General features: G+C 47.1%; 2 protein-coding genes across 2 annotated transcripts in view; both read left to right on the top strand.

Moving 5' to 3' along the window:
- The window catches only part of triobpb (TRIO and F-actin binding protein b), a 7,755-nt gene extending 2,414 nt beyond the window's left edge, over positions 1-5,341 (top strand). The window contains exons 3-13 of the mRNA XM_037477072.2: positions 95-163; positions 247-336; positions 449-558; positions 1,018-1,444; positions 1,764-2,043; positions 2,352-2,463; positions 3,215-3,374; positions 3,464-3,565; positions 3,816-3,902; positions 4,209-4,399; positions 4,484-5,341. Of these exons, the coding sequence (XP_037332969.2) occupies positions 95-163; positions 247-336; positions 449-558; positions 1,018-1,444; positions 1,764-2,043; positions 2,352-2,463; positions 3,215-3,374; positions 3,464-3,565; positions 3,816-3,902; positions 4,209-4,370 (1,599 nt within the window). The 3' untranslated portion in view covers positions 4,371-4,399; positions 4,484-5,341. The remainder of the gene's footprint in view (positions 1-94; positions 164-246; positions 337-448; positions 559-1,017; positions 1,445-1,763; positions 2,044-2,351; positions 2,464-3,214; positions 3,375-3,463; positions 3,566-3,815; positions 3,903-4,208; positions 4,400-4,483) is intronic.
- A 1,045-nt stretch (positions 5,342-6,386) lies between these two features.
- On the top strand, positions 6,387-7,756 carry ndufa6 (NADH:ubiquinone oxidoreductase subunit A6). The gene is made up of 3 exons (XM_037476404.2): positions 6,387-6,561; positions 7,250-7,365; positions 7,532-7,756. The coding sequence occupies exons 1-3, from the start codon at positions 6,423-6,425 to the stop codon at positions 7,661-7,663; spliced, it is 387 nt and encodes a 128-aa protein (XP_037332301.1). The 5' UTR covers positions 6,387-6,422; the 3' UTR covers positions 7,664-7,756.
- The last annotated feature ends 862 nt before the right edge of the window (positions 7,757-8,618 follow it).

The raw sequence follows: 8,618 nt of genomic DNA, 5'->3' as shown, positions 1-8,618 counted from the left end.
CGGGTTAGAAGGGCCGTGTCACATACTGTCATTGTCGCGTGAGGCTGATCTCAGGTCCGTTTGGGATAACTCGAGGTCTGCTGTGTTCCTTTAGTGGAAGAAGCATTGGTTTGTTCTGACTGATGCTGGACTGAAGTACTACAGAGACTCGAGTGCTGAGGAGGTAAAGACACATTTCCTGTTGATGTGACGTTTACGTTGTACATGAATAAACTCGTTGTGTCATTTGTGTGTGTGTGTGTACAGAAAGACGACTTGGATGGAGAGATCGACCTTAAATCCTGTGTGAAGGTGTGTGAGTTCGACGTGGAGAAGAACTATGGGTTTCAGGTACAGGTGAGTATCTGTTACGCCGCAGTCCGTCATACACTGTGATTGCGTCCTTCTCGTGTCATCCCGGTTCGGACCCATCTTTGTGCTGACCCGCCTTTCCTCCTCGGTTCTGCAGACACGGGACGGCGCCCACACGCTGTCCGCCATGACCGCCGGGATCAGGCGCAACTGGATTGAGGTTTTGAAGAAGTGCATCCGGCCCGGCAGCTCTCCAGACCTCACACAGTAACTGCTTTTAGATTGTTGAATATATTTGGAGTTTTGAAATGAGGCAATGACTTTTAGAGGGGTGTGTGTGTCCCCCCTCCCCCCCTCCCCCAGTTGTCCCCCTTTATCACTCCTTATGGATTTGGATTTCGATGTGTCGAAACATCTCTTTATCCTGTGAGAAGCATTTGTCTCTTTCTGACTTGCATAGAAATGACTTTTTTTAATATGTAAATTGTAGCTTCCATCTTTTTAGGCCTTTATTAAGAAAAGAAGCAGCCTCTAAATACAGATAAGCGGCTCTGTTCCTCCCTCACACCTCCAGCTTTGAGTGTCGGGCCCTGTGCCCTCGGCCTGTGGCCCGATGTGTTTTCACAGTGACTCACAGCCGCCGTCCTTATTTCATCAGCTCGTTTTGTGACACCTCACTTCCGATAAGCTGAGTGTCACTTCCTCCGTTTTGTGTTTTCTCTCCAGATTCCCCGACGGCAGCAGCGACAAGGAGAACTCCCGCTTCCCGCTGTCCTCCCGCCGCCCGCCCTCTCGCCACGCCGACGCCGTCCAGCCGGACCCCCCGGCCCCCGCGCCCCCTGCTCACCGCAGGTTGGACTGCGTGGAGCTGTCCCCCGTCGCCGCGCCGGCCGGCCAGAGGGAGGCGGCGGAGGGCGAGGGGCGGGAGCACGTCCAGTGGCAGGAGGAGAGGAACACCAGCAGCCAATGGGAGGCCGTGCTGACCAGGAAGGGCGCCGGCGTGGGGGCCAACCACAGGGCGCGCTCGGAGGACGACATTGAGAGCAAGTGGGCCGAGTTTGAGCGCATGCCGCTGAAGGAGATGAGCGCCCTGCCGCCGCCGCCGGGCTCGCGCTCCTCCAGCCAGTCGGCCAACGAGGCGCTGCAGAGGGAGGTAGTGCGTGGAGAGGATTTATTTTTTCTTCCCCCAATTTGCAAATTGAATTGAATGCAAATGAACTCATCTGTCGGGATGAGGTCCACGTTTCCTCTTCCTGCTTCCTGTTTCTTCCACTGTTTTCCCGAGCTGCCCCTCAGCAGCTTTCCGTCTGTTTGGTTTGAATCTGTGTGCGTGGACAAGCCACAGTGTTTAATTACACCATTACCGCATCATTTTGTGTCATTCTAAACAGGATTTCAAAGGTCAGCAGCGATCGGGGTCAAAGTTCAGCTTTGGGCAGTGGGCTTTACCTCCACCTTCGTCTGTTTCACAGGTGGCGTCACTGAGGCAGCAGCTGGAGCAGCTGCAGGGAGGAGGAGGAGGAGGAGGAGGAGGAGGGCGGTGTGGAGGAGGAGGAGGAGGAGGAGGAGGAGTTGGTGGCGTGAGGGGGGGCTGTGGCCCCGAGGCCCCCTGCGGCCGCAGCCTGGTGGCCATGGAGCGGGCCCACCGACAGGCGATGGAGGAGCTGCAGAAGCAGCACGAGCGCCAGCTGAAGGAGCTGGAGGCGCAGCAGCAGAGGCTCCTGCTGGAGGAGACCCGGGACACGGCAAGAGGTCAGCACACCGGGTCAAGACCACATCGACAACTGTGGAGGCAGCTTTAAGGGTTTAGGACGACAAAGACAAGTAGTCAGAACTGTCTTGGGGGGGGTCAAAGGTCAAATGTGTAGCTGCATCATTCCACTTCCATGTTAGAAATGCATGAATGTCGTTTAATTCTTTTGTATTTTTCAAGTGCAGTTTTCCATATTTAGCCTCAGTTGGCTCTGGTTCAACCCCCGCCCCCCCTTCCTCGGGGGGTCCCTGAACTTCCCCGATTAGGCATGGGGTGTGCGTCATGCTTCTTTTTGCTTGTGTTTCAGTAATGGAGGCTTTGAAGAAGAAGCTGAAAGACGAGCTGCAGAGAGAGGTGGAGAGGGTCAGAAGGCTGAGCAGCAGGGGGCTGGACTCACGGACCATCCGGGGCCAGCAGCAGTAAGGGGCTTCAAACCCGTCTATAAAGAAATGCAAAGATTTGGATCGACCATCTGAAAATCCGACATCATGTCCCAGCTTGGGGAGAAGAGCATGTTCCACTTGGCTCTGGTCCGATTGGGTGAAAAGCTCTCTTGTGCTTTTTAAGTGGGAGTTACCGGGCCACAAAGGTTTTCTTTCTCCTCTCTGTGGGATTGAAGGTAGAATTGGCGGGCTGCACAAACGTTGCGGGTTCCCTGTCTACTGGAGGCCGTTGTTAGTTTTAGGCACTTGAGGAATGTGGGTCGGTCATGGATCGGTTTTCCTTTTGTGCTGCACAAGGCCCTCTGACCGGCCGCTGTGTCAGTAGCTGCTACTGGAGCCTGCATTTTAAGGCTTATCCGTGCCGCTTACTCAGCTACGCCCCCCCCCCCCCCTTCTTTGCACGTTCTTCCTTATTTTCGTGGTTATTGGTAAATGGGTTCTAAACCGCTGTAGGAAATACTTCTTGAAAATGGCGGCATAAGCAGCCGCATGTTTCTGTCATTATGATGTGCTCTTATAGAGCTCTAATTATAGAATAATGTACAATCACATTAAAGTAACTTGAGCTTTGACTTCATCCCTTTTGCATTTTGATTCATATCATTGTTTCTTTTGTAATTTCTGCTGCGCTCACAGCGAACAGAAAGCAGGTAACGTGACGTACATTCTGCAGCGGTTATTACTTCTTATTTCCCCCTCTCACTCCCCCCTGCGCCTCCCCCCCCAGGGAGGAAACCCAGGGCCTGCAGAGAGAGCTGGCCGGACTGTCCGAGCGCTACTCTCAGAAGTGTCTGGAGCTGAACCGGGCCGAGCAGAACAGCGCCGAGAGGGAGCGGGAGATCAGCCGCAAGGAGCGGGACATGGATCAGCTGAGGAAAGAGAACCAGGTGACCCGGTGGCTCCCTGCGACGGTCACGTGACCTGTTTTGTTTATGGTTCTTCGGTGTTGAGAAGCCAAAATCCTCTTCCTCCGCAGGACTTGAAGGCCCGTCTGGCGGCGGAGATCAGTCGCTCGCGGTCCTCCGTCTCGCATCACGGCCCCGAGAACAGCAGAGCTGGGACGCCCTGCGAGCTCCAGGTAACGTAGAGGACGGGCTATTTGTAACCTCCTCAACTGTGAAAGTGTGAAAAATGTAGCTGAAAAGAGTTGCTTCATTATGTGGGGGCAGAAGCCTCAGTCATGGACTTTGGAAATGACCGAGAACGCCACTCGGTTTATCAGGAACCTGCCGGAACACAAAATGGGTTTTTTCTTCTTGGACTTAAGTCATAATTATGAGGATTTATGGGATTAACTTTGTTGTTTTTCTGTGTTTTTTTCCCGCCAGGTTCTTCTCAGGGTGAAAGAAAACGAGATTGAGTACCTACACAAGGAGATCAGCTGTCTGAGGAACGAGCTGCAGTTCCTCAACACGGTACGTTCAGTTATCACATGAACATCGTGCAACGTTAACTCTCAACTTTTCTACATCTTTAGCGTATATTGAGAAAAACACATGGAGATGAATCGATGTAATTGGTTTGGTTGGTCACATGGTACCTTCCTGACTCTGGTAAATGGCATGCAGGCGATTCAATATTATGTTGTTCAGTTTTTTAGTTTTTTTTTAAGAGCATCGTATACAGACCATATGCAATGACGTGATGTGACGTCACACCACACCGCGCGGGCGTAGCGATGCATGGAGCCTTTAGTGAGACTCCCCCTCTGCGCCCTGCAGGAGAAGCGTCTGGCCGGCGAGCGCCACGCGGAGGCGATGGAGCAGCTGAGCGGGATGAAGGGCCGGAGCGAGCGAGAGATCCAGAGTCTGAAGGAGCACCTGAGGCTGGCCATGGCCGCTCTGCAGGAGGGACAGAAGCTGGGCAACAGCCTGGACCACTGAGAGGCTGCTGCTGCTGGACCAGGAGGCCGGTACGTGGGGGGGGGGCGGAGGTTTTGAGGGGCACATGTTCGCTGGTTTGATGCGTTTCTCTCTGTGTTTTCACTGTCCTGCAGGTGACTGAATCCATGAGGCTGTGGGGACCCTGACGGTGCCTTAGTGTTCAATCCCGCTGCCCATGAGCAGCACAGAGTAGCTATTAGCTGGTTTTATTACACTGGGCCACACACACGTTATATAAAACTGCACTTTTTATGTTTTAGTTTAGCTTTTGCTTGCTTCGAGTGCAAGAATGAATGAGTGCTCATTTGGTCTGAAAACTGGAATATTTGTTGAGCGACATTTCTTTTTTTTTTTGTAATATTATTAACATCAGGTATTGTAGATAAGAGTTCATACTGTATCAGCCTTTTCTGTTCATACATCAGATCTACTGTCATCTACGTTTTGTATTTTGTACAGTTTTTGGGTCATTTTTAATTCTGTGAAAATCTGTGTTTCTTTAGAAATGGGAGTTTATAATTTGCTGTAATGACTCTTTTTTGTTACCTGGAGAGAAGTGTGTAGTCTCATGTCTAGGAGCATGAAGTTCTAAATATTACATTGGGTTTACTGCAGGACCAAACGGCAAACGTTTTTATTTCCTGGCAGGCTGAATTGATCTCTGATTGTAAAGCTGTCAAATGAATGTTGTCCCACATCACCGATGTCTATTTTTTAAACAGTGGCTGAGAAGCAGGAACTCTGCAGCTTCCAGTCCGTCCTGTTCATTGTTGGCATCGATGTGCCACCACTTAACAAATGACAGGCGTTGAATCAATGAGCCAAATTTTTTTATTGACAGAATGAATTGTGATAAAATAAAGGTAAATCTACCTGCCTTTTGGAAATATCTTTCATATTTAATGTACCGTAGAGCCCGTATCAACTTTATAAATTATACAGTTTTTGCAATCAATAAAATAAGTTCAACAGAAACACGCTCTCTGTCCTTCGTTTTTACACATGATGTTATGATAATGTTAGTGCAGCAGCGTCTGACAATGCGCCGGCTAAGGCCTGCTTCTGGTTCAAAAATAAATCTACAATATTATGCAAATTAGATTTAAGGGTCATAAACATTCATTCTTTTGTTTCTCAATTAATCTCATGGATGGTATTGCGTCTTAGGTTTTTTGGATGATTGAAATCAATCTGAGACACGTGTGATAATTAGTTCGAAGAAGGATGTTTCACATTATTAAGCATTAAGGTGGTGGAGTCGTGGGGAGCAAGCTCGTAGGCCCCTTCAGGGTCCATGAGGGTGTGAAAATGACTTGGCAAAGTATGCAGAGTGTCTGACTGACCACTTTCTTCCATGTTACAATAAGAGGAACTGTGCCTTCCGTAGCAAAAATTATTCATGCATGACAATGCACCATCTCATGCTGCAAAGAAGACCTCTGGGGCATTGGCTGCCAAGGGCATAAAAGGAGAGAAACTCATCCATCTTCCCCTGGCCTTTACCCTATTGAGAACCTTTGGAGCATCATCAAGCAAAAGCTCTATGTGGGTGGAAGGCAGTTCACATCCAAGCAGGTGCCCTGGGATGCTATTATGGCATCCTGCAAAGACATTAAAGCAGAAACTATCAAAGAAGGGGTCCTATGTTAAACATGAAACGACCTGTTAATATTTCAGTAAATGCTTCAAATTCAACAAATGACAATTTTTTGTTCTTTACAACCTAAAAAAATATATCTTGAAACTCTGCACAATGATTTGGAACACTGCATTTTGAGTTTTTTTATTTTTGAAAGAAATACTATTATCATTGGGAGGTTTGTTCAATACAACAGTTGATGACTTGAAAATGACACTGACTGCATTACTATTTAGGAAAATGAGCAAAGGGCACTTTGCATAATAATGTGGAACACTGTGTAGTTGCAGGTTTGGTAAAGCTGCATAGTCTCCCGTCTTGGACCGTTTCTTCCACTAGGGGGCACCGCGGGATTTCTCAACGTGACACCGTCGAAGAAGAAAAACCGGAAGCACCGTGACGTCACAGCAGTCATGGCGTCCACGGCGGCGACCCGATCAGCAGCTGGAGCAGCTAAAGTGGTTAAGCCTCTGTTTAGCCGGGACTTGGACGAGGCTAAGCGGAGGGTCCGGGAGCTGTACCGAGCCTGGTACCGAGAGGTCCCCAACACAGGTACGTGGCTCCTTTGTGGCAGCGGGACGGGGAGGTTACTTAGAGCGCCGCGTCAAGGTCGCGTCTATGTGCAGGACCAGTGGAGCCAACATTAGCGGTTTGCTAACCGCATCCAAACCATAACAGACAGATTTAACGTTATGTTTATAAACGATAAAGCTAAATTAATATTAATATTAAGTAACCCCGACGCGTTTGTACTCATTTACTTCTTCCAGGGTACATCTGGTTCCATAAATAAATACCGGGGCTGACGGCTCTTTTTGAAGAACACTTGAAAAACTGCTTTTGTCACTAGCCTACACGTACAGTAAATATGCTCTAAATGCTTCATATGAGCAATATGTCCTCCTTGGCAATCAGGTGTCATGTGTCCTGGACAACTTTAACCAATCCCCTACAAGGCTGTCATGTATGTTTCCATATAGCTCCAGTGAACACGTGACAGGCACACACTCGTTAACATTGAGCTGAACACCTTACAGATCTCATTCTGTAACTGTTATTGAAACCCATTCCTTATAGCTTGGATATTGATGGTGAAGTTATGCTGTTGGATTAAATTGGAGAAAAGACCATTGCAGTAAAAACACCTCCCTCCTGTTGTACAAAAGAGAACTCGACATAATTCTTCCTGTTCCTGGATCGTGTGTAAACCGAGCTTTTGTTTGCATGTCTCTCTCCACAGTGGCAACCTTTCAGCTGGACATCAAAACTCGCCAAGGAAGAGACAAAGTGAGGGAGATGTTTGACAAAAACAAGCATGTCACTGACCCCCGTGTGATCGACATGTTAGTCATTAAGGTAAGAACGGGCCAACCTCTGATTTGTACTTTTCTTATTGAAGCAGCGAGTCATTTTGCCTTTGCAAATGTTTAATTGACGGTCCAATCCAATCCCAGCTGTATTTGGGTGAAGGAGTATTCCAGAGTGTGTTGTTATATTTTCCATTTGTGTGTTTAACCACCAGGGGAAAATGGAGCTTCAAGAAACCATCAATGTCTGGAAGCAGAAGACCCACATCATGCGTTATTTCCACGAGACTGAGCAGCCTGCTGCCACCGACTTCCTGTCCAAATTCTACGCGGGCCACAACCCATGAACTGTTCGGGCAACTGCTGACCTCTGACCCCTCTGTGCTTGTGTCCTGTATGACCGATGTTCCCCTTTGATGTAAATACACACTTAACACTCATACCTACAGTTGTCTTTTATTTGAATTGTCCCAAAGGAACAGTTCAACCAAAACTGCATCCAGAGACACTGTTGTGATTAGTTCTTATTCTGCAAGATGAAGATGTTTTTCACATCTTTTAGTTATTGTGAATAGTTAGATTCATTTTTTATGAGATGTTGCTGTCTCCAAAGCAAATATTTTTTAATGTAAAGATTTCACACTTAAAAAGCAACATAAGATCTGTTTTGGCTGAACTGTTCTTTTAAATATTTATAAATATTTGTGTTGTATTTTGAACCTGGTAATCCAGGAAACCTTATAAATAAACTAGGGCCGGGACTTTAGCGCGTTAATTACGATTAATTAATTACAATGTGAATTAAGATTAATTAATTACACAAAATAACGCAGTAAACATTTTTTACGCATTTTTACACTTATTTTTTGCACCGCGGAACGTTTCTCACTGGATGAGTTTCGGAGGACCGATTATACTGGAGCACCAACTAGCGTCCATGACTTCAGACAACAACAAACCACAGTGAACATGAACGAAGAAGCTGACGAGACCGTGTCGGGTGGCCCCGTGAATGGGAAATCTTTATGCAATTAAAATGCGATTAATTAGATTAATATTTTTAATCGAGTCCCGGCCCTAATAATATATATATTATATTATGTATATATTGACCTTACATATATTTTTTTATAATCATTTTTTACCTATTATTTAAAAAAAATCTTTTCTTTTTTGACCCTACATATTTTGACTTTTTTCACAATGTTTTTTTCCCAAGACATGACTGGAATGATCTTAGATGGAGCAACCTACATGTCCCTGTCACTAATGCCAAATGCCCCAAATTTCTGTACTTTAAAC

This window comes from Pungitius pungitius, chromosome 12, assembly GCF_949316345.1.
Source record: "Pungitius pungitius chromosome 12, fPunPun2.1, whole genome shotgun sequence".
NCBI classification, from domain to species: Eukaryota; Metazoa; Chordata; class Actinopteri; order Perciformes; family Gasterosteidae; genus Pungitius; species Pungitius pungitius.
The sequence above is the reverse complement of the archived record's forward strand: the minus strand, read 5'-3'. Positions and strand labels throughout refer to the sequence as shown.

Bases quoted from the DNA above. Each gene is read 5' to 3' on its own strand.
- ndufa6 (XM_037476404.2), top strand. From the start codon at position 6,423: ATGGCGTCCACGGCGGCGACCCGATCAGCAGCTGGAGCAGCTAAAGTG. The intron at 6,562-7,249 runs GTACGTGGCTCC...CTCTCTCCACAG, and splicing joins CCGAGAGGTCCCCAACACAG to TGGCAACCTTTCAGCTGGAC. The intron at 7,366-7,531 runs GTAAGAACGGGC...TTTAACCACCAG, and splicing joins TCGACATGTTAGTCATTAAG to GGGAAAATGGAGCTTCAAGA.